Source organism: Tachysurus fulvidraco, chromosome 14, assembly GCF_022655615.1.
Source record: "Tachysurus fulvidraco isolate hzauxx_2018 chromosome 14, HZAU_PFXX_2.0, whole genome shotgun sequence".
Classification (NCBI taxonomy): Eukaryota; Metazoa; Chordata; class Actinopteri; order Siluriformes; family Bagridae; genus Tachysurus; species Tachysurus fulvidraco.
This window is the reverse complement of record NC_062531.1, coordinates 8,184,485-8,209,611: the sequence shown is the minus strand read 5'-3', so window position 1 is coordinate 8,209,611 and position 25,127 is coordinate 8,184,485. Positions and strand designations below refer to the sequence as shown.

At 37.2% G+C, this 25,127-nt stretch overlaps 2 protein-coding genes across 5 annotated transcripts in view; one reads left to right on the top strand and one right to left on the bottom strand.

Moving 5' to 3' along the window:
* Nucleotides 1-1,335: 1,335 nt before the first annotated feature.
* LOC113655839 lies at nucleotides 1,336-11,507 on the bottom strand. 3 transcript variants are annotated; one of them, XM_047799916.1, is made up of 11 exons: nucleotides 10,668-11,507; nucleotides 10,493-10,557; nucleotides 9,726-10,073; nucleotides 8,404-8,625; nucleotides 6,838-7,167; nucleotides 6,553-6,759; nucleotides 5,243-5,366; nucleotides 3,823-3,853; nucleotides 3,465-3,742; nucleotides 2,339-2,375; nucleotides 1,336-2,118 (listed from the first exon to the last, which is right to left on the bottom strand). In XM_047799916.1, the coding sequence occupies exons 2-11, from the start codon at nucleotides 10,545-10,547 to the stop codon at nucleotides 1,987-1,989; spliced, it is 1,764 nt and encodes a 587-aa protein (XP_047655872.1). In that variant the 5' UTR covers nucleotides 10,548-10,557; nucleotides 10,668-11,507; the 3' UTR covers nucleotides 1,336-1,986. The 3 variants fall into 3 exon arrangements, with proteins under 3 accessions (XP_047655872.1, XP_047655873.1, XP_047655874.1); XM_047799917.1 differs by lacking the exon at nucleotides 10,668-11,507 and having other exon boundaries at nucleotides 3,465-3,553; nucleotides 3,665-3,742; nucleotides 10,493-10,644; XM_047799918.1 differs by lacking the exon at nucleotides 10,668-11,507 and having other exon boundaries at nucleotides 3,465-3,553; nucleotides 10,493-10,644.
* Nucleotides 11,508-11,889: 382 nt separating this feature from the next.
* The window catches only part of nphp4 (nephronophthisis 4), a 169,421-nt gene continuing 156,183 nt past the window's right edge, over nucleotides 11,890-25,127 (top strand). The window contains exons 1-2 of one of the 2 annotated variants that reach the window (XM_047799914.1): nucleotides 11,890-12,522; nucleotides 15,432-15,581. In XM_047799914.1, coding sequence (XP_047655870.1) covers nucleotides 12,388-12,522; nucleotides 15,432-15,581 — 285 coding nt within the window. In that variant the 5' untranslated portion in view covers nucleotides 11,890-12,387. The remainder of the gene's footprint in view (nucleotides 12,523-15,431; nucleotides 15,582-25,127) is intronic. The other variant, XM_047799912.1, reaches the window with a different exon arrangement.

Here is a 25,127-nt window from a genome sequence, read left to right as displayed (position 1 = left end):
TTACAAAGTCTCAGGTAAGGTTTTATAATGCTGAAACTGGAATTTAGCCACTAAAATTCTTGGTATTTGTGTACAGTATTTGTAATACTATTGTGTTGATTAGTACACATAGTATAGATTAAATGGCATTTATAAATTTAGATACCTTGTGCAAGCAGTGAATCAGAGCAGATGTTTCCATTAAGTGCTATTAATCCCTGCTTTATAGTTTAACTCACAGCCTAGGACAACATGACAACATGAAACAACAGCTCACAACAGCCCTTTGTGTCCTTCTGAAAGACTGAGAGAGAGAGAGAGATATTTCTCTGCCCACAGTGTTACTTGGTCTGAAGTCACCCCTTATAGACAGACGATTGGCTAATGCCATGACCTCACCGTGGTTTTGCCCCCAGTCCAGAAAATGTCACACCATGACTCTGTCTGCCATTTCCATTCTCTTCTCTTCTCTTCTCTTCTCTTCTCTTCTCTTCTCTTCTCTTCTCTTCTCTTCTCTTCTCTTCTCTTCTCTTCCTTTCTCTTCTCTTCTCTCTGTTCTGCCTTTCTTCTCTGTAAATGACTTAATGCTGAGTTGATAATAAGGAAAAACAGTCTCTAATGATAATAAGGGAAAGCTGAGCACACAGACTTACACAGGATAAGATAGACAGGTTTTAACTTGGTATGTTTGACCATATTTCTTAATAGATCATCTACTCTGCTTAAGAAATCAAAAATATTCAACAATAAACCAAAGCCTGAAAGATAAACCAGTATCAATTATACTCGATACACAAAGTATTGTACTCTGTCTTGTTGTTTGGGGTCATAAAAAATTCATTAAAAAACAAAAACAAACAAACAAACAAACACTGCCATCTAGTGGCTAAAAGCTAAATTTGCATCATGTTTATACTACTGTACCTTTATAAAGATTGTAGCATCTCATCGAAATAATAAAAGCTATAAACAAAATCTTTGTGACATCTCCCTAAGGCCTCACATTTATTATACGTGTTTTATCAATACAAAAAGTCAGTAGCCTGTTGCCAGTTAATGTTTCAGACATAAATAAACTGATTCATTTGCTGTGATAATCAACTGTTGAATGTTCAATTTTGAGATGCATATTTTGGTCTTGTAATCAAGAAAAAAAAAAACACATTAAGGACCAATGAGATTAAACACTATTTTTTTTATTTATTTGTATAATTTTGTGGTCAGATTGTTGTAGAAAATTAATGTGAATGTGTGTATTGCATGTGTATCTGTTACATCATCTAAACAAATTCCCCTTTCATGTTGAGAATCTGCATTAAACAGTAGGAAATGAAATGAGAAGACTTAGAACAGTCAAACAGTCAGGCTGGAATTTTATTTAACTTATGAAATGAAATAAAAAAGCAAACACTCCAGGTAAAAAAGATAAAAAAATAAAAATAAAAAAAAAACCAGCAACACAGGCAGACAATAACATTAATGTAATCTAATGGAAGTAGATTAAGGTGAGAAAAACACACAGAAAATACATTTTCATGGTCCACAGTTTCACTTTTCATAAAAAAAAGAAGGAAAAGGCAGATGCTCAGCCAAAGTACATACGTTTATGATGTACTTTAATGAACCACACAATAATGTCTGTCAAATCAAGATACTCAGTACAATGGAATTAAGCCCTCTTGCGGACAGGCGAGGTATTACAGGGAGCGGTATAGACACCGAGGTGCACATTGAAATGGGATTTTTACTCTCATACTGCATTAAGATTAAAGATGAAGCTCACAAGACAAATAATAAAAAAATATTCGTTGTGTTCAATCAGTATGGACAAGACTGGTTTAAAAAAAAAGGTACACCTTTTTTAAATAAGCATATTTATACATTCACATCTGTAAATCTTGTTTGAGACCATTGTGTCTGTTATAAATAAAGCTGACTTATTCATACACATATAATAGACTGTGACTTAAATATAAATCTATCGTACATCATGTGAAATTTGTCTATCTATTTCATTTGATTTGCCTTGTGTATTGGATGTGGACCATTTCTTATCTTTACATTTACGTTACATTTTACATTTTCATATGCTGAGTCTGAGGCTTCTCTCTGTACTTTACTGTCTGAAACCTTTATGACCTAAAAGAGAAACAAAATGATAATACTATGAAAATGTAGTAATCTATAAGTAAATCTCTATATGATTTCTCTCTTCTGACACACACTACACGTCACACACAGACAAATGTATGAACAGGTTAAACACAGAAAACATCATTCTCAAGCCTAGACAACAACAGCACGTATATAATAAATGCCCACAAAAACATAGCATATTGCTTAGAAATAATGTCAGTACCTGAGTGTGTGTGTATCGCTCCGTTCTGCTGGTCATCCTGAACACACAAGATCAGCAAAATCAGATTAGACATTATTTGTTATAAGTTTTATATTTTTATGGCTGAATAAAAATTATTTCATTACACCTGTTAAACATGATAAAACTTAGAGTTTCTAGCTGCATCAGACTAACCTGATGATTAAAAAGTATCTTATTATACGCTGTAAAAGTGCTTTTTTTAGCACTGTAAATGCTGCTACTGTATGTACTCGATATACCTGGTCAGGGTCATTATTAATGCTGCAGATGAACATACACCATCCACTCAATAATAATAATAATAATCCTTTTCCTTTATCAGTTTTAGCAATATCTATTTAAATGTTTCTGTACATCAAATATATTCTGGCTGCACATATAAACCGTAATAGAAATTAATTAGATTTAATTTCATTAATTTGCTATGAAACAAGATGGAGTATTTTTAACCATCACATTCTGGCAAAATGTCTGTCCTCTGAGCATGGGACAGAGTGAATCCTACTACAATGAGTATTAGTACTTCTAAATGCAGAAGAATTCCCAAAAAATTCCCAGAACATGGTGCATGAGCTGGGAATACATTGAGGATGGAAGACCAGTCCAGGGCAGGGCACCATTCTTATACATTTAGCCTTTCTCTTTACTCATGATGACTGCATGTATCTTGTGTAATACTGTACTTCACATACCTCTGCAATAATAATGGCAAAGAATGTGTGAGTAACAGGAAGTGTGTTTCTATGTGTGTGTGTGTGTGTGTGTGTGTGTGTGTGTGTGTGTGTGTGTGTGTGTGTGTGTGTGTGTGTGTGTGTGTGTGTGTGTGTGTGTGTGAGAGAGAGAGAGAGAGAGAGAGAGAGAGAGAGAGAGAGAGAGAGAGAGAGAGAGAGAGACTATATTGATGTGGCAATGTATACGCTTTAAAAATAACAATACGGGTAAACATTTATCTTTTAATGCTTGGACCTCTATTTAGAAAAGACTGCCAGCAAATGGTTAAAGGTTCAATGGTATTATTTTTTTCTCTCAGTAGGATTCAGATCTTTGGATATTAAAGTTATGTTTGCTCCAGTGTGTTGTGAGTGGGTGGCTGAGAACATCATACCTTGAATAAGCAAACAGTGTGCTGTACTCAGAGGACTGGTTTGCTAGGCTTAGAGCAGTGTAGGTGTCACTTAGTGAAACCTCTATATCCTGAAAATTAAAATACAGCAAAACAAACAAACAAAAAAAAACAAGCTGAGAGACCACTAAGACCACTGTAACACACACACAGTATTTGCACACATTGAAATTAACACTTACTCCAAGAGTATCATAAGTGACAGACATGGCGAAAGGGTCCAGCTCTGTGTATGTGTCATTTACAGGGTTTGAAATACTCTAGGGTTGGAGGGTAAACACACTTTTAAGCACAGGAAGAGAATGAGAAGGACAAGGTCTAGTTTAGAGAAAGTTCATACCTGAGTTTCGTTCTTTTTCCGTCTTGCCCTCCTGAAACACACAAACAAAATCATTTCTGTAACAATAATTCACATTTGTGTCATCATGTCTTTCATGTAGCTTTTTACTGTTATCTATATCTTGTTGTTTATAGACTGCAAAGTCTTTCAGTCCAGAAATTTCTGACATTCGTTCTCTTCAAATCGGACGTGACTATGTTTGGTACCACTGACGTCAATGCCCCCGAAGTACAAAGCATGATTAGCAAACTGCTTACATCAGCTCCTTGTTTACACTAAAGTAACTTCTTTCCTGCTTACTCAGCCTCTTGGTGTCTGAAAGCTAGCAAAAGCTATACATTTTCCCATTTTCTATCCACTTTCAGTATAGTAGTTTGTGAAAGGACTGAGAATTAGGATTATGGCTGAAGCAGTCATACATATATTGCTACAACTGTTAATGGAGCAATGTAGGCAAGTACTTTGAACTTTAACACATTAATAATAGTCACAATAATACTTACACACTGGAATACTGAATCGATCGTCATGTTTCTATAATAAAATCTTGGAATTTTTTTTACAAAGGTAAAGCCGGTAAAGCTCACAAATGTAACACATTAATAAAGTCACACTCCGCTATATAAAAGTACATAAATTAACAGACAATAAAACTCATGTTAATCTGTCTTATTAAATCAGATACAGTATGAACCACATCTACATTTCACATCTACATTGCATCTTAGACTACTGTAGCTGAAAGGACGAGCAAACACAAGCTTTCTGTAACATTCTGCAAACATTATGCTGGTAAAAATATTTACAAAATCCACCACCAATGAACCACAAAACCTCACTCATCTGTTATCTATACACGCTTTTCTAGCACTAGCACTGAGTTTAAATTTACAGTAGTATTAATATAACGCTTTAATAATGACAAGTACACAAGTACAACAGATCATTTCCACATTATGTGACAATATATATATATATAGGCACAATACACAAACACAAACATATGTAGACACTGACCACACACCCATATGTATGTATGTGTGTGTTGTTCAAGATTTAGTCTGCCTTTGCTGGCATTAAAGCCTCCACTCTTCTGTTGTGGGGATTTGTGTTCATTCAGCCACAAAAGTGCTACTGAGGTCAGGTACTGATATCAGGTGTGACCTGGCCTGTAGTCGGCTTTCCAGTTTATCCCAAAGGTCTCAATAGTGTTGAGGGGTTCTTTCATACTGTATCAACCCATGTGTTTATGGATCTCATAGGCAGTGTCACGCTTGAACATGTGTGGATGAGGCAGCTTGGGTCCAAAGAGATTCTTAATGCTAGAACATACTGTTCAAAGGCACACATATGTGTGTGATGGTCAGGTGTCCACGACCTTTTGCCCACGTAATACCCACATATACAGTCCCTTACTCACCTGATAAGCTGAATAACAATAAGTAGAGTTAAAACAGCCATGAATACCCCTGCTGCCCATATAGCAAACTGAATCCACCATTGATCGCCAATTGAACATGCCGTACAGTTCTGATTGTCAGTGTCTTTACAGAGAAACAAACACATAAATCACATAATATTAGGCTCGCAATGCAAGACATACAGTATGTCATACATACGACATACAGTATTTATTGATACTCTGACACTCTTGCCTCATCTTTGTTTGGTATCATGTTATGGTCTAGCCAGCCAGTTTTTTTTTTGTCTCGGAAATACCACATAAAGTTGCTGTTGTCTTCTGTCTCCCTACTGGTTCAAATGTCGTCTTTCCCTCCATAGTGTTATGTGCTGTGTGTTCTGTCACTTAGATAGTTTAATGACAGAGGTTACAAATATTTTACATGAACAGTCATTAACTTTAGGGGATGTGTTACCACAGTAGTTAAGGTGGTGAACTATAGAACAGAAGGTCATGAGCTCAAACCTCAGGTTCACCTGCTGGGCCCCTGAGCAAGGCCCTTAAACCTCAATTGCTCAGTTGTATAAATCAGATAAACATGTATGTCTGCCAAATGCCATGAATTATCCTTGTAAATTAATCTATCTATCTATCTATCTATCTATCTATCTATCTATCTATCTATCTATCTATCTATCTATCTATCTATCTATCTATCTATCTATCTATCTATCTATCTATCTATCTATCTATCTATCTATCTATCCTAGTCCAGTTAATAGAATAATTTTGATTTTATTCTAAGAGGAAACATTTCTCTCCAATCAGCTATACCTCAACCTGCTTTTATTTATGAATTAATTTATTTTTATTTACTTTTATTTATACTCTCTGGAATTTTGTTTAAGCAAGATGATATACAACTTCTTATTAGTTTAACAGGATTGAAAAAACTATTTTGGATGTAATCCCAGGCCTATTTTTGAGCATTTTGCTTGAAAACGACATGTTCAATCTATCATGGTGTATTTGAATAATTATGGTACTTGGAATAAGCATATACAGTATATTACCAGTTTATATTATTTACATATTACCACATTTCTATTAAATTAGTTGTTAATAATAAAATGGTTTCCGGCTCTGGGAGTTTTTGGTCACAGAATCAGTCTTTGTAGTCTTATAGCTGAGCTTCTTCCTGTACTTCTTGTATACTGCATGTGTAGATACATTCCGGCTTTATATGCTTAAGAAAAGAATTTATAATTTCCATCCTGGCTCTGAATGAAACATACATATACTGTAGAAGGCTGTATAAGTCATATTACCTCTCACAGCACAGGCGTATGTGTCTGTGTCCTTGTAGCTAGATGCATCCAGATACAGATTGTTATATTTGGTGAGTTTGTTCATTACACTTTGGCTGTTCTGGTACCAGCTGATCGTATGTTTAGGAAGAGTACATTTGGTGATACAGCTCAGTGTTACTGTCTGTCCATCGGACGTGCTGGAAGAACTCACCCTGACCTGAAAATCTACAGTACAAATAAACCATGAGGAATGTAATGTGGACAATTTTTATATTTCAACATCCATAAATGTCATTTATTCACCTGTAATAATCAGCTGAACCCTGAGTGAGCTGCTGAAGACTGGCTGTGTGGTATGAGTAGTGAAAAGGAAGCGATAATCTCCAGAGTCGCTGTCTTTAAGGTTAGTCAGTCTTAGAGTGCAGTCATTCTCTTTATCTCTGACAAACTCCACACGACCTGCAAACTGCTCCAAGAGACTCACGTCATTCTGATTGAACGTCCAGTAGCTTTTATTGACATTTTGTCCACTGGGATATGTGTAAGTGCAGGGGAAAGTCACCGATGAACCTTTGAAAGCACATACTGTTCTCTGAGCGTATGTTACATTCCAACAGTTCTTTTTCCAGACACCTGCAAGAGCCATGAATTTGAGAAGATTAGGTGGAAAAAGAACACGCAGGAGAACACTACTGCTCAGAAGACTGGGAGCTCAAATCCCAGCACTGCCAAGCTGCCCCCGTGGGACTTTTGAGCAAGGCTTTTAATCCTCAAGTGCTTAGCTATGCAAATAAGATCTATAACATCATTTTATCTGTAAGTGGCTCAGGATAATGGGGTGTGTCAAAATTATGTAAATATATTTCGATAAACAGCCATTTTTTTAAATTGGACTTTTATTACAGACAGTTACTTCACCTACATGTCTCAACACCAACAACTGAGTCACTGGCAGGCTTCAAAAGACGTTTTCAAATGATGAAATTCTTGCTGTATTGCTTTCCACCAGAGTTTTAGACTGATGGTATTTTTAGTCCATGAACTAGTGAACTAGTATCGATGTACTCATTGATCGACACTTCAAAAAAGTACTTCTGTAGGCTCTTATTACAGGATAATAATATTCTGTACTAATGCTAGCCAGATGTCGAACAAAAACTACCCTGACTTTCAAAGGGACTACACCAGAGGTACCAACATCTCATTAAGATTTTCATTAAATCGTTATGGTAATTTTTTTTTTTTCAAATAAAGAAATGGTCACAACAAACACAAAAAAGTCATCAAGGATGAGGGAGGTGAAATTTGCTTCTGGTAGCAATTAGTTTCACTTCCATTTGGTGAAGACCTCAGGCTTAGAAGACAGAAGAAATCAGGAGTGTATAAACATAAAACATATAAAAATGGAGGAGGTCCTGGATTTTTTAGACTATTTTTATATATAGTCAGAAAAAGTGGGGTATCTTCACAGATAAGACCAGACCCAAATGCAGGGATAGCAAAAAACAAACAAACAAACAAACAAACAAACAAACAAACAAACAAACAAACAAAAAAACATGATTTTTTTTAACATAACATATCACAACAAGGAAAACACTGCGAAAAGAAACTTGGGGAAAGAAAAGAAACCAAAACACAAAAACAGCAAAATGGAGACACCACAATGACAAAGATTCTGTGTTGGAGGGATAAATAGGGGAGACAATTAGACACATAAGGAACATGTGTGCAGAGGCAGGAAGGAATTAAGACTAGGGCGGGGCAGACACCTGAACACAAAATGTGACAAAAACACATGGCACAGGACACAACACCTGGAACGCCACCTAATGTTCATACAGGAAAATGTCCAAGTGTCATACTCACACACTGCAGGGGAACGGATCATCACTTCCTTGCTCCTGACCGAGCAGAAGTAGCTTCCTCCATCACCAGCAGATAAGACAAGTGTCTCGTTGTTCAATTTGGACTTTATTCGCTTGCCATCCTTCCACCAGGTGTCCCAGTTTGCAGCCAGTCTGCACTGAGTGCCACATGTGAGATGTAATTCCTGCTCTGTCATGCCAGGATCTATCCTCACCTGCAGGTCTGAATACATTTACACAGTGCTTTGTTTGGGTCAGAAGATTAAAAATGTGGACATCAACTGTAAATAACTATATCTTGGTAGCAAAAGTCTACAATTTTCATTTGTCAAACAAAGCGAAGATTTTCAATTCAGATTATTTTGACTTAAAAACAGTTTTAACAATTGTTTTTGGTAACACTTTACTGAAGCCCTTTAAGACGGCTTACAGAATAATCAGAAACATTTATAGAGATGTATTCTGGGAGGTAAAGCTGCCATAAAGACTCGTTTCATTAATATCAGATGTCATATTACAGAATTTTACCCATGTAAGTTATTTTTAAGACAGTATTTTGAACTCATGTTCCATAATCCTTATTATTATAGCTAGTTCGATAGCTAACATTAGCCAGCATGAGCATTTCGCTGAGAAAATTTTTATCTATTTAAGCAGAGACATCTTGAAAAATGTAAAACCTGAAAACTTTTATTTTTTTCCAGGTTAAGTTATGTCTAATAAAGCTAAGAAACATCTGTCCGGTACAAAGGCAGTTCACTGAAAGCGTTCATGGTTATACCGGAATCGACACTGAACTACGTTAACCATTATCCCTAGCAGACTTCTATTGATGTCAAAATTGACTGTTGCCCTGTCTGCTATAGTCTTTAGTGTAGATTTAGTCTTTTGAGCTGAGTGTAATAAAAGTGTGCATCAAAATAACAGTACATTTACTGTATGCATCTGTGTTCTAGTGATACTGTAACATGACTTATGAAATTCTTGAACTCCGGCTATTATTATCTAGTTTCTAAAAATTCTAAAATTCTTCGAAATGGTACATTAGGAAACAAAATTACACAACTCTGAAAATATGGTGAAAAACATCAAATGCTTACGTTAAAAAAGAGGAAGAAGAAGTAGAAGAAAAAGAAGTAGAAGTAAGTGGAAAAGATTTCAGACAAGTGGAATAAAAAAAAGGTTAAATACAGTATATCCCCAACCAAACAAGATAAAACAACAAATGAGGTAAGGAAAATTGGGCTAAAATATCAGAAGCTTGTGAATAAATCCTCTACCCAATCTATAATCAATCAGTATATTATTTAAATAAAATATCACCTGTCACTTTTAGAGTCACAGCTTTTGAGCTGAGATATTTCTCTCTGTTTGCTGTAACAAGAATGAAGCGATATTCTCCTGAGTCTCTGAGTCTCACGTCTCTTATTGTCAGAGTGCTGGAGTTTAGGGTCTCGGTATGATTCACACGACCAGCTAAGTCAGAGTCCAAAGTGAGGTCCTCTGGATAATACTCATTCTTCCATTTCTCTTTCTGTTTAGGACTGAACCAGATCACAGTGTGGATGCTGGTGTGTGTGTAAGAGCACTTAATGAACACATGCGACGTTTCAGGTGTGCAGATGTTTTCATCGTCACACGTCACAGTCCAGGTTGTCTGATAAGGGGAGACTGCAAAACACACACACACACACACACACACACACACACACACACACACACACACACACACACACACACACACACACACACACAGTGATCGAGAGAGTATACAGGATTTATATAATTTTATTATCTATAGTCTATTTTGTATGTACAGTTTATTAAAGGTTTATAGTTTTTCATATAGATTATAAATAAATAAATTATACATAAAATGTATAAATTAAATATAAACATTAACATTTTTAAGAACATTAAATATAAAGAAAAATCACTACTTATTCTCGCTGTCATGGTTTTATGAATATTCTAGCTAACGTAACTAATAAAACATTGCTTTATATGCTAATCTATCAATAATAATTGATTTTGATAGTCATCAATTTTGTATTATATTGAGTTCTTAAGAAATGAGAGAGAGACGGTACCTTGAGCATGTATCTGAAAGATCAAGTGCAGAACACCAGCGAATTCCAGCAACATTTTAACTTTTCTGAGAGGAAAATATGTTTTGTAAAATCTGTTGCTTTAATGTCCATATAATTATTCTCCGAGGAAAGGAAGTGTAAGGTTCGAAAATAATATCAGAATAGAATTACTTACTGTACAGAGTAGGCACATGGACAGAGCAGAAGTAGACAAAGCAGAGGGTTTCTGTGTAATATGGATGAAAAGCTTTGTTTCCTTCCTCTTTCTAGAGGTGAGGTCAGATATGGGAAAAATGTAAAGATGCACAATTAATTACAATTAAAAACCTAACAGCAAACCCACTAGAACCCAAAAACATTTGTACTTGTCTTCTTATAAATTATTATTTCTGGCTGTACTATAAGAAGAAACATGAGCATAAATACATTGTCTGCTGAAAATCTAAAAAACAAACAAACAAACAAACAAACATACATACAAACAAAAAAAAAAAACTTTTTCAGGTCCAAAATCTTGCAAACATTTGGCTTCTGATTCTGCACATTTTTTTTAAATAAAAGTGGTACAAAAATTTTAAATAAAAAAATACAAACAATAATAAAATTAGAAAATGATAAAATTACAAAAACAAAACAAAACAAACGTTGTGTTGAAGTGTTGAAATGATATTCGTTATGTTAAAAAAATAATCATTTCTTCAGTAGGCTTCATCACAGTTCATCTGTATTACATAAATTTTGAAGTCAATAAGCTTTTATTGTCATTTCAACCTGTATATACGTGACACAGTACTACACAGTAAAACAACACAGAGGTAAGGACTAAAAATAAGTTGTCTAAGCCACACAAAGTAAATAGTGTTCAAATTAGCACACAATTGAAATATAGAGGGTATGACAACCGCAGCCTTTGGGATTTCTTTAATCATCTAATTTTCAATTTGTTAACAAAGTGCACAAAACAGCCTTAGTTATATGATCGTTGTTGGTTGCCAAGTAAACCACATATACACATAAACTATCTGAGAAATGCAGATAATATTCATTCATTCAATAATTATGTTAACAACTAACCAAGCGACCTATGGTGAAGTGAACACTACCTTAAGCAGTATTTTTTTTTTAGCTAGCTCATGTTAATTCATATTTATATTTATAATTCCTATTTAACCACATAGTTAGATAGCAAGCAGAATTAACCTAACTAATTTAATTATTCCAAGTGGCCTCAAGCTATTGGAATATGACTTATTTTATAATAGAAAAGGATCTAGGGGTTATTAAAAGTTATAAAGCCTAGAGCTATGCGAATTTGAGGATTCGACTCTTCGAATTAATGCAGTCGGTTCAGTATTTAAGCGCCACAACACAAGATGGCGGCGCCTCTGGTTATAAATACGACCGAAGAAGACCGGCCAACTCTGGTCACCTGGCAACAGCTGCTAAGCGCTAACGGTAAACAACATGGCGGCGATGACCTGATGGAAAGCTAGCTTTGGCAGGCATTTACCTTAAACTACGTGAATTTTTTTGAGACCTTGTATTGAATTACGTTGAAAAAAAATGATATGATTCGTGGGAATAAATCTACTGAAATGGAGATTGTATCTAAGCTGAATACACAGTTAAATGAGCTAGCTAGCAGACTTTGCTAACCACAAGTAATAGCGACAGAGTTTGTGAAAAGCAGAGATTGGAGTGTTCTATGGGGAGACGATGGACCGATTGCTGTGATTTTCATTTCTGGATTAAACGAATTAGAATAAGATGCTCATGAGGACGTCTCGGGTTAGTTTTGGGTTTTCAGGGGGAAACAAGAGGATGCTGCAGCTTTGATTACTGTTATTGATCACTGAGGTTGTCTGGTGAGAGGAGATAGAACGCGTGCTGTTCAAATGTCGGACTGGAAGCGCATTTTCGATGAAAACCGAGTGATTCCTCCTCCAAGCCAAACATCCCGGCTAGCACATGGCCCGAGCCAGGCTTTCCAACTTGTGCTTAAACGACTGGACGGACTTCAATTAAACCAGGTACATACACACACATACATACAGGGGCGATTGTAGGGTCAGAGCTTTAGGGGTGCTCAATGAGCCCCACTGCCACCACCGACCCTCTTTTCACACAGAAAACAAAAAATATTATGAAGTATGCTGCTGTAACAGCCTCCATTCTTCCGTTTAAATAACTTTATCATTTTAACATTGATTCAACTAACTCCAAAATCCAGATTTTTTTCAGAACCTTTTCAGAACACCAGCTCAATTGTGAGAGTTCACACAGACAACCCCCTGTAACAAACACAAAACTTTCTTCACTCAGCACGTTTTCCTGACCGTTAACTCCATGTGCCTCCTTTTGTATCAACAGTCATCAGATTGGTTAGATAGAGATTCAACTTTATTGTCATTGAACAAAGTAACAGGTACTTGGACAACAAAATGTAATTCATCTTCTGTAAATTATTTACAAATGCCCATCTATCAAATTAACGATAAACTTTAACAACAGAGACACAGGTACGCAGGTTATTTGTATTTAGTTGGTTATTTATACTGCTGTTTTTGTTTCACGCTCTATCAGTTAATAAACAGAACTGTAAGCGTCTGGCGGAAGAACATTGTAACCGGCGCTACTTCTCTCCGTTTATGACTATGGACGAGTCACCAAGGTCCTTTGCTACTCCACAGCGGCGGCGACCGACCCGCTGGACTAAAATAGTCCGAAAATAAACACTTATTATAGGTGTACCGTGGTGATTCAGGATACTGACTCCAGTAATCACCAATATGGTTTCGGAATTGGAACAACTCTAGGTAAAAGGAAAGAAGTGTGAGACACAGCTTTGGAGCAACTTAGTTGATTCACAACACTACATAACGGGTTCTCGCGCTGAATGACGGTGGTGCTGAGCGGTTCATGAGGAGATGGCACCATTTGCTAAGGGGGGATGTTTTCATTTTCATCCTTAACACATGCATTTTAAACCACAAACTACGGAGTATGTTTTGGAGATTATTTAACCTTGTAGAAGACGAACAAAAACTTTAGAATAACAACATTCCATACTCCAAGTTTTATTGGTGCCTCGCCCATACATACATACATACATCTGGGCTGCCAACTTTTGAGTTCAGCTTAGAGTGAGATTTCTGGGGGCGGGGCTTTGGTTATGGGGAGAGACTTATGGAGGGGCGTGGCTTGGTGTGGAAAAAAATACAAACAAAATTCTTGCATTAGAAGAAGTGTATTAAGTATATATTGATTGTCAAAGTATTTGGTATCTTTACAGAATTTCTTGGGAGATTTACATTACATTTAATTTTTCACAAACATTTTTACAGAAGTAGGATTAACATGTGCTCTATTGTAAGTGCTCAAATATCTGGACATGATTGAGCTGTGATTGATATAAATAAAATCATTTTAATATGGGATGTCGTTGACTTGACATTCTGTTCTTAGAAAACAATAATTAACATTAACTACTAGGCATTTCCAGATATTTATCTGGAAATGCTTTTGTACTGTTTTTATGATGAAATTATGTAAAATAACTGCTCAGTGCTGCAAAACAAACAACTCCGCTAATGCTAACTTAATTCTATATAAACTATATAAGAGCATAGGCCTATTAGTTACTAGCCTAAACTGGACGGAGACACGGCACCCTGTAACTCACTGTCCTGCCTGCATTCACAATTCTCACGGTGCAGATGGGAGGGAGAACGGCTGACTACACAGTTTATGGGAATGAATTGTGTATTTTCCTCACAATTGTCACAAAAAACTCACTACACTGTCTGTCTGGTCTCTCTGCGCGTTGCTTTGCGAGATCACCACTTTGCGAGACCCCCCCCCCCACTACTGCACGAGTCTGCGTGAGAACACACACACACACACACACACACACACACACACACACACACACACACACACACACACACACACACACACACACGTACGTAATAAGCTATAAACAACTATAAAGCGTCATTATGTTATGATATAGGGATGTGGTAGCTTAGTGGTTAAGGTTTTGGACTACATGAGTTCGAATCCCTGGTCTACCAAGCTGCCACTGCTGGGCCCTGAGCAAGGCCCTTAACCCTCAATTGCTCACTTGTATAAATTAAAATAAATTGTAAGTCACTCTGGATAAGGGTTTCTAAATGCCAGAAATGTAAATGATATGACTAGACGATTTAAATATAAACATCTTCGTGTACAAGTTCATGATTACTTTAAACTATTACCAGTGAAGAAACGTACTGTATGTAATTACTTTCTTTGATAGTGTATTGTGTATTGAATGTGTCGTGTTTGACGAACATTTGTAAGTGGCTTTGGTTAAATGTTGGATGTGATGTCAAAAAAAATAAAAACCCTGAGAGTTGCTTGCTAATTTCTGCAATCACAAAATCCTCTAGGCACTGTCTAGTTATTATATTTGTACCCGGCGCTTTGTGTACATGGATGTAAACATAGATGGGCTTGTTTGAGGTGTTAAACCAACAAAAAAACCCCACATCTAATCAGATTCTTATTCAACTTCACTTTAGTTACATTTTTGTGTACAATTCTGTTCTTTCTTAACAAAACAGAATATCTGAGCATGAGCATTAAAGTGAAATGAGTGGAATTGCACCTTCACTTGAAATCAAAGTGTAGACATGTCCGAGGAAAGGAAGCTTGTATGTCTCAGTGTTCAGTGCTCGCAGAACTGAAGCGCTCTCACAGGCAAGAGTCTCATTTCAACCACAATGATGGTGCTCACTATGATACAACTCTTTATTACAGACACAAGACTGTTCATAGTCTTTAATCATATCTTTAAAGATATCTGGTCATGTTGCTTGTGTTGTAAGAAGACGCTATAGCAACTCACACCCACTCACCCACTATAACCTGAAGTCCTGTGTGTTTGATTTGTGTGTAGGTTGAGGAAGTGAGATCTGACAGGCTTGAGCTGCGTGTCACTCTGTTTGACAACAGTCTTCATCGTTTCTTTGGAAGGACATGGAAAAGCAAACTTCATCAGGCCACTAAGCAAAATCAGGAACAACCCAGCAAAGTGCATTTTAATGAGGTAGGAGATTTCATTATTTAAGGGGAAAAATATCTCTCTCTCTCTCTCTCTCTCTCTATCTGTCTATCTATCTATACATTGTTTTTTTTTTCAATGAAATGTACTGTACAGCAGATCAGGATTTTCTAGTTAGATCTAGATGTATTATTTTCTTCTTCTTCTTCTAATAATAATAATAATAATAATAATAATAATAATAAGTGAAAGTGACATGACATACAGCTAAGTATGGTGACCCATACTCAGAATTTGTTCTCTGCATTTAACCCATCCAAAGTGCACACAAACACACAAAGCAATGTGGACACACACCCGGAGCAGTGGGCAGCCATTTATGCTGTGGCGCCCGGGGAGCACTTGGGGGTTCGGTGTCTTGTTCAGTCGTGGCCGACCCGAGACTCGAACCCACAACCTTAGGTTTGAGAGTCAGACTCTCTAACCATTAAGCCATGACTTCATAATAATTACTTATTACTGTTTCTCACTTCGACTTTCTAATGCCAGAGCACTAACCTAAACGTTTTTTATGTTTAAGTAAACCCTATTAGAAGATAAAAAAGCTACACATTTGTGATGTTCAGTCTTCATAAAACTAGTCCTTCATACTTATGCTAGTTTTACACTTCTACTCAGACATAAGAGCAAAAATAAGTGTAAACAATGTGTGCAGTCATAAAGTGCCATAGTGGAAGATTATTGCATATATTCAATACAATAAATTATTAACAGTTGGCAGGTAATAAATGTAATACAGATGATTATTAATAAGCTGATACATACGACATACTGCAGTCCTGCATGGTCACAACACAGTAAAGCATCAGCTCAAAAACCAGTTAAATAAATCCTGGGAAAACGACACTCCTGCATTTTTAATGACTATTACACATAACCAAACTAAAGCTGGAGCTCATTCTGGTCATGTCATCGTCTTTTATGTCTAACAGAAGAGAAGATGAAATATGGATTATTAAATAATGCAGAACTAAGTGGTAAGCCCTGTTTGGGAGAGGTACATTTTAAACTGTCCATTTTTAAGCATATTATAGAAAAAAAAAATCTTTCTTAAAAGATTTTTTCTTAAAAAATCTACTTAATCATTTATAATGGAATGTCTGAGATAATTCCATGTAACAGCATAAAAGCTTTTGCCTTTTTTTTTTTTTAACGTTTGAATTCTCAAATCTGATTGGTCAAAAGGTGTTAATTAATTTTTTGAAAGTATTTGTGCATTACAAGTGCAGATACTGGGAAATACCAATACATCATAACGGACGAGAACACTGCTGCGTAGTAATGAACTCAGTCACTGTAAACAAACTCTTTGTTGGATTTCAACGTTTCTTCATGCATTACCCTATGTAATTATATTTCCTATTCCCATGATGTATTTTCCAACGTTTTATTTACATTTCTCTAAAATGTATATAAAACGTCCTTTCCAAAAACTAACGAATCCCTTGCACAAGAAATTGTGGAGGAATATTAGCTGAAAAAGTGTTCATGCAGCCACAGTTTGAACATCATCCGGAAAGAGTCGACCGTCCGGGTACTTTTGAGATATTCATTTCAACCTACTACAAATTTCAGATACTATTTAGGATGGGTAGTTGGTGAATTTGGGATGCAGTAATGGATCACTTAAAAAAAGATTTGTTCAGCCAGAAGGTGCCATGTGCTAAGCTGTTTAACATCTAGATGTAAATATCAGGAACTGATATCCAAAAAGTTTAGCAAAGGGTACGGCAAAAACAAAAGAGTTGTCCTCGCTATTTCAGTACGTATAGAGGGAACTCTTATAAACTTCTATATAAAGAGGGAACTTCTATATAAAATAGAAGCCATTATTTTGTCACATACATTACAGTACAGTGAAATTCTTTCTTTGCATATCCCAACTTTGGAGGTTGGAATCAGTGCGCAGGTTCAGGCGGGATACAGCGCCCCTGGGTTAGGGGCATTGCTCAAGGGCCCAACGGTGGCAGCTTGGCAGTGCTGGGGCTTGAACCCCGATCCTCTGATCAACAACCCAGAGCCACCACTGCCCACAATGATAGTAAATAAATATTATTTATTCTGATTATTATTTATAATGCCAGAATCTCAGCCAAGTTCCTCTGAGGGATTGAAATAACTAAAAGTCTCCCATTGAAGCTTTTTCATTCCTGACATGCCCAAAACCCAAGTATCTGTGTGAGGTTTATTGTCCAAATCGGGGTCTGAGGGTGAAATCGTGTCTAATCAGAACTACACGTGGCCATCCATTTGCTGCATATCTTCAGCTCTGTGTTTGTCGGCTCAAAACCGAAATCAGAACTCAGCAGCGCTTCTGCAACGAGTTACAGAGGCAGCAGGAGGACGACTGTGTGAGATTGCAGAAGAGCTGTCAGCCATGATGGATGTGTTTTAATATACGCCTCGTAGAAAGACTCCCAACAGAAAGAGTGATTAGGCGAGAAAAAGAGATAGTATTAAAGCAGTGTGTTCCCTATAGCCTGTCTCTAAGCAAGGAAGCCTATGACAAAACAAATGTTTGCGAGACACATTAGAGTTGGTGGATAGAAGTTAATTACACACCCTCAGTGATACAAGCTTGTTTTTGCTACAACTGGAGGTTTAAGTGTGGATCAGAAATATTCAATTCGCACCCTTTACACAGTGTTTTGCATGTGCTAACTTAATCCCCTGTTCAAAATGATCATGCTAGTAATTCTGGCTTGCAGGTTTTGCCCTTATTGCTAAATTCCACTTCATCTGCAACATAATCCATGTGCCGTGAGTCTGATACTCCAGCCTGAGCTTTGTCCGCAGGGTCCAATCTATCTATTCTCCTGACGATTACAGTCTAAAGCCCCTGTCTAATGAGAGTCTGTTGGTTTGCAGAAACTGCTCATGTTTCCACTATGTGACACACTGGCCACATGTGTATCGATTCCGCCTTTTAGACCCTCATGAATCACTGGTTTTCCTAACAAGTGCTTGGAAAAGTGCTCTGTGTTGCAATCATGCTTCAATCCTTTGTGACCAACAGAGGGCACTGTGGTATCAGTGCACAGCTCAGCAGGATTTTGGATTTCTATGGATTACTGAGGGGCTGAACTCCTTCCCTTTGCTCCTTAATGTGTGAAAATAAGCACAGTAATTCAGCTGAGCCGCCTGTAGGCAAACTGCGTAATGGCCGCGTCAATAGAAAGCAGACCATTCCTAGAAGCCTGCTGCTTTTTTTTTCTTTAAAAAAAAAAAGGTTAGAACTTCCGGTGGAGAACTTCAAATAGTTGTTGTCTTTCACATGCATTTATCCTCCTTAGGCTTGTCACACAAAGCTGAATCATATCGCCTGTTTTACTCGTCTGATGGCGTGAAAGGTTTCTCCAGGCTCCAGTTTTTTTCTGTCACGTCTTTTTCAACCTGCTCTCTATCCATCGATTACCACTGATTACAACAAGCAGTAAATTTCTGCAAGTTTCCCTGTACACTAAACAAATATGTGGTCGGTAACATATTACTTCTATTTTGCATTAAGTTTCTCATGATGTTATGGTTTATACTAAACCTAATTTTAATAAGTTTCTAGATTGAATTACGTCGAGCGAGCGTGATCAATTCATATAGTATTAACGTAATCAAATTACATTATGGGGCCTAGTGAAGATGTTGGCACTGTCAGGAATTACAGTATTAAACAACAACAACAAAAACTACAGTATTAGATTAAACTACAGTATTAAATTAAAAGCAGTAATGTGGCTGTAATATGGTTCGATCCTCAGTTCTGGTGAGACAACAAAGACCACCTTTATTATTATTTTTTTTTACGTACACAAAAATAAATAAATAAATAAATAAAGATATATATATATATATAATTTCGTACTGACATAATTCAGTACAGTCACATGGATCTGAGGTATGCATTTTCAGTAATTAAATAGAAAGAGTCTTTTTGTGTGTACAGAAAGGAAGACGCACAGACTTGAATCTTACTTTTAATTGAAGCTTAAGGGCAGGCTTAATGTTGAAAAGTGTGAAGCAAAAGTTTCAAACGATCATCTGTAAAATGCAGATCTGAATTTACAACCATAACATTCTGCATTCAACACTAAAGATTTCTGGATGAAGGGAATTTTAAATGATCTTAAATGACGTTTTAAATACTCCATATTAGGGATGTAAGCGAATACGAATACACTGTAAAATCTTAGCAACTGAACAAAATCTTGAATATAGATCTAATGTTATCTGTTATAAGATGATGGTTATCCAAATGTAAGAGCAATAAACATATTTCTTATCCGAAGTCCATGATCCTTACACCAATACAACATTTAACTGACTGTATATTACAATCACACCCCCAGTGTCACCCATATGAGGATGGGTTCCCCCTTGAGTCCGGTTCCTCTCAAGATTTATTCCTTTACCAATTTAAGGGAGTTTTTCCTTGCCACTGCTGCCTGAGTCATCTCAGACTTGCTCATAGGGGAATAAATACATACACACTGTGAACTATATACATCTAATAATAATCTAGAATTTTTATTCTGTCAATTCTTTTACTTTTATTATTTATTTCCTTTATCATTAATTATGTTTACCTTCTGCTCTATGTTTATGTTCTGTAAAGCTGCTTTGAGACAATATCAATTGTAAAAAGCGCTATACAAATAAACTTGAATTGAATTAAATATATAAATGTATTTCTGTATATCTCCTATCTTTTTTTTTTTTTGTCCTGTTGACTATTATTTTGTTTCTTTCTAGAAATAGAAACAGACTTCTGCTATTTGGAATTAGTAGAAATTTCTAGAAATAGGTTTTAACTATCTAATACTTGGTTTGATATAAAATGTGTAAAATGGGGATGTGGTTAAGATGTTGGGCTAGTAATTGGAAGGTTGTGAGTTTAATTCCTACGTTGACCAAGCTGTCACTTCTGGGCCCCTGAGCAAGGCCCTTAACCCTCAATTGCTCATTTGTATAAAAATGAGATAAGGGCATCTGCCTCTGGATAAGGGCATCTGCTACTGTAAATGTAAAAGCAAATACTAGGTACATTTGACTATATTCATGACTTTTTCATTTGCTAAGGTACCAATTTTTTGCAGTGTACAATATTCATAATAGATGCAGATACAAACTTGGCTAAGGTTTATAAAACATCTAGGACATGAAGTTTTGGACATGATATTTTTTATTTATTTTTGGTCCGCAGGCACATCCTAAAAACTGGAGTTATTTTCACATTTTCACACACATTCTGGTGTGTATGTCTTCTGGCCTGAAAAACACTGGTGTGGCGCTTCGAACACAAATCACCATTATGTTGTGCGGAGCCTCGTGTGTTTGCCTGCTGCTGATCCTTTCATGTTCTTCTCCCTTCCGCTTGTCAATACACACTTGGACAGCAAAGCTTAACCCATATGACAAAATCCATAGATCTGGCTCATGTGCTATTGGGAGCACTTTGTGTCCGCAGTAAGTCTCCATATTCCTCCATGCAAGCTGGAGAACTAACTTCAATTATATATGTGCTGGATCGGCAAACTTTTGACACGATCAATAATTCAGCCCCCGGGAGAGAAAACATCCCTCAGAGCAGCTGCTCCATAAAGGTCTTCTCTTGGGCACACAGCACAAAACCAGGGTGCAGAAACCTCCACAGGACATCACAATCAAAGATGAATCCAGCAAGAGAAAGAAGGATGAAGATGGAATCTGCATTCCGGATCTCCGTATCATCTCTTGATGATGACCTTCAGCTTTTCTCTGTCCTTCTCTGTGTCTTTTCTTATCGCCTGCTTCACTTATGCTCCAAGCAGCATTGTGTGGCTTTTGTGTGGGTGTGTTCGTGCTTATCTGAATAAACCTGATTGTTCTCTTGCTGAATCCGGGATGCTGGGAAGAATAGAGGATAAATTGCATTGCCAGCAGATTGTACCGTACACCTCACTCCGCTTCCTTCCTCAGTCGGTGGCCCCATTTAAGGATTATGAGATCGAGAGAGTTTGTCTCGCTGTATTTGTTTCCTCTCCCCATGTTCCCTCTGTATTTGGTGAAGCTCAGTGTCAGCCAGGCTTCTCTGGGCAGGAGAAAATAAAGATTGTTCTGCGTTCTTAACATTTTTAATACGTGAAAAGAGTACTGGATTTGTTTAATGTATGTTGGAGTAGAAAGGAGAGGATTTCATTTATTTATTTATTCTTCTTCAGTAAGCTATTTATGCTGGTAAGGGTCATGGGGGATCTGAAGCCTGTCCCTGGAACACGTGTGAGATGGGAATACACCTTGTATAGAAAGCCAGATCATCAGAGGGCACCATGCTCTCTCTCTCTCTCTCTCTCTCTCTCTCTCTCTCTCTCTCTCTCTCTCTCTTTCAAAAAATATTCACATGCTGTTCACACCTACAGGAAATTTATAGCTCTTCTCACCTCTGTGTGTGTGTGTGAGTAGTAAAGCACTACTTGAGATTTAAATAAATGGTTTGGAAACTAAACCAGAAATTTCTATTATTCACCATTAAAATGCGTGTCGTGAACTGTAATGCACAGGACACACCGTAAATGTGTAAATGGTAGCACGAGTGCCTGAAAACCAGTATTACCATATCTGAACATTTTTTTTAAGGAAAATAAAGAGGAGCCTCCACTTAGATTTTCACTTAACTGCTTCCCACTCACCCAAACACAGGCAGAGGTGCCAATAATTTAGTCTTTATTGAAAATGCAGAGGCGTTTAAGTGCAAACTGAACCAGATGGTGTTAAAAAAAAAAAAAAAAAAAAGGACTCTGTTTGTGTGGGGTCTTAGGTAGTGTGTTGGGTTGCATTGTGTTAAAGCCTATTTAGGGCGCATTAGGAAGTGAATAGGAATCCATTTGGGAGTTGCCTTAACTACAAGATGGAGCGCTTTAATTGGTTCATGTGGGAGAAATGTTAGATCAGGTTAAATAGTGATAAGAAAACATTACTCTGGGTAAATAGATAAAGATGAATCTGAGCCATTAACTCGCTGTTCAACACAACCTTAATTATTTAAATTGCTGGCTACTTTAAAAGGACTTTTTGGGAAAGATTGAGACACTTTGATGGAGAAGCAATTCCAACCAAAGGCATAAATCAGGGTGTTTTTGCGATTGTCATCCCTGACCAATCAGTGGTCTACGCTGTTTTTAGCACAGTGTGGCCCATGTGCTAGCTGGGCAAGAAGTAGAACCAAATTCAGAAGTACAGCATAACTTACTTGGCCGAGGAACTCGTTGCCTGAAGGGTTTATGGGCAAGTGGCCTGGCCGCGTCATGTCACACTACTGTGGAGACGTAATATTAGAGTAGCTAATCTACCTACTGGCATGTTTTCCAGACGCACAATGAAACTGGAGAAACTGGAGGAAATCTACATGGACATAAAGAGAACAGTAGACCGACCATACTTTCCCTGTTCTCAGTGTAGTTGGAGATCAGAAATTCCGAGTCATGAGCTTTATCTGAGCATAACATTAGGTCCTGTGACTGTTAATGTTACCCTGCAATAATTGTGTTACAATTTATTAACCACATCTGAGTTCAAAAGTTTGACACTATGCATCATGATAAACAATTTTCAAACCTTTGGTGCACCCCAATTTGCAGACGTATGCACTATATAGTATATAGCGGGCATCACCAAATGGCGGACCGCGGTCCGGATTCGGACCGAGTGATGGGTCTGCCCGGACCCGTTAAAATTCTAATATTATCATATTAAGCATCTCCTTATTATAATCTAAAATTATAAGATTATCAGCTCTTTGATATTAATAAAAAGAGAAATCTTTCGTTCATGTGCAGTTAATCTAGTTATTACGACAAGAGCATCATCAAAAGCCAAGCCGAGTACATTGTTTCTGTTTTTGCATCATTTGGAATACAGCTCTTGTCTAAGCTAATGATCACTGTATGGACCAGTAACAAGCTAGGTTTGCTAACCAACAAAGATTTTGTTTTGCCGAACTATCTCAGTTTATGTCCTCTAAAACAAGTATGTAATATTAGATGTAAATTAGAAGTTCCACATGAGCAGGGCTTTAGCCTGTGTTCAATTTAGTTTCTTTTCAAGTTGCTTTACACGCCACTTTATAACACTTTACCAATATCAAAACTACACGCCAGACCTTCTCTTGTGCCTACGGTTGTGGAATGAAGAAGTATCCATGATTGTCTTGTATCTTATATTAACACAGGGACCCCAGCCTTGTGTCCAGAGTCCCTGATGATAGGGTGCAGTTTATCTGGGATGCTATGTAGGACAAGCTGTACGGAAAATGAATGGGATGGATGAATCTGACATATGTACCTGATTTATAGATATCTCTTTTGCGTTATGAAGTGTTTTGTTCCTCTTTTTTTTCCTAACAAAAACAGAAACCTGTAGATTAGTGTGTTTACAATTTTGCGTTGTAGCAAGCTCAATGAAACGGTTGCCTCCTGTCACTGTAGATGAGGCACCAGGTGCGTGCGTGTGAGCGTATTTGCGAGTGTGCATGCGAGTGTGTGTGTGTGTGTGTGCACGAGCGAGCGAGAGAGAGAGAGAGTGTGTGTGTGTGTGTGTGTGTGTGTGTGCCCTCGAGCGCGAGTGTGCTGATGCTTAGTAATGGCCCGAGTTGGGGCAAGCGCTCAGGCAGTCAGCACTTTTTCTGTATCATTAACCTGGGGCTTCATCAGACTTTTCTGTCTCGAGCATTCACTCTCAGGCTATCCGCAGACCAAAACTGGATCATATATTATTATTTAAAAGCCAGGTACATTTTTTTTTGTGCAAAAGTATTAACACTCACGTACAGTACATTAAAATGCCATTTAGGCTACTTAGGCATCTGGATTATAACTTTCACAACCGTGAACTAGATGCTGTTTCTCAGCATTCATATACACGTATAGTCATAATAGCTTTAGTACTTATTTGACCTAGGTCAGAGAGGGGTAACCGTGTAAAGCTTTTTTTTTTTTAAATAAAAGTTTGAATATGCAGCTTTTCAAAACGAAACCCTACTATCCTCTGAATAGTGCTCATTCAGCCGTAACGTTCTGCACATGGCACTCTAGGTTATTTCTGCATTATATCTCAAGTTCTTGGCGTTTGGTATACCATTTGATCAGGAATTGACAAAGGAGTGCGGAGTTTCCTGTTTGCACGTCTGATGTGATCTGAAGTGCGTATGATGTTGTATACAGGACAAGGCCATGTTTTTGATTTCAACACCACAAAGCGCAAACCTCTTCAATTCCTGATAAAATAAACAAAACCAAGGTCTAAGCTTTCAAGGCCTCAGGCATGCAAACAGAAAAACCAAAGGCAGAGTAAATACGAGCCTGCAGCAGTAAACAGAGCTCCTCACAAAGCAATCAGAGCCATGCTGCTTTCAAACACACACACACACACACACACACACACACACACACACACACACACACACACACACACACACACACACACACACCGTTTATTCAAAATGTGGATTTTATCAGTTATTTGCTTTGTGCATCTGTGGTTTTGATAATGTCATATGTGTCT

Excerpts from the sequence above, each read along its gene's own strand:
- LOC113655839 (XM_047799916.1), bottom strand. The coding sequence starts at position 10,547 with ATGTTGCTGGAATTCGCTGGTGTTCTGCACTTGATCTTTCAGATACAT. Across the intron at positions 10,074-10,492 it reads CTTTCAGATACATGCTCAAG|TCTCCCCTTATCAGACAACC; the intron begins GTACCGTCTCTC and ends TGTGTTTTGCAG. Across the intron at positions 2,119-2,338 it reads AGCGATACACACACACTCAG|GTCATAAAGGTTTCAGACAG; the intron begins GTACTGACATTA and ends TTTCTCTTTTAG.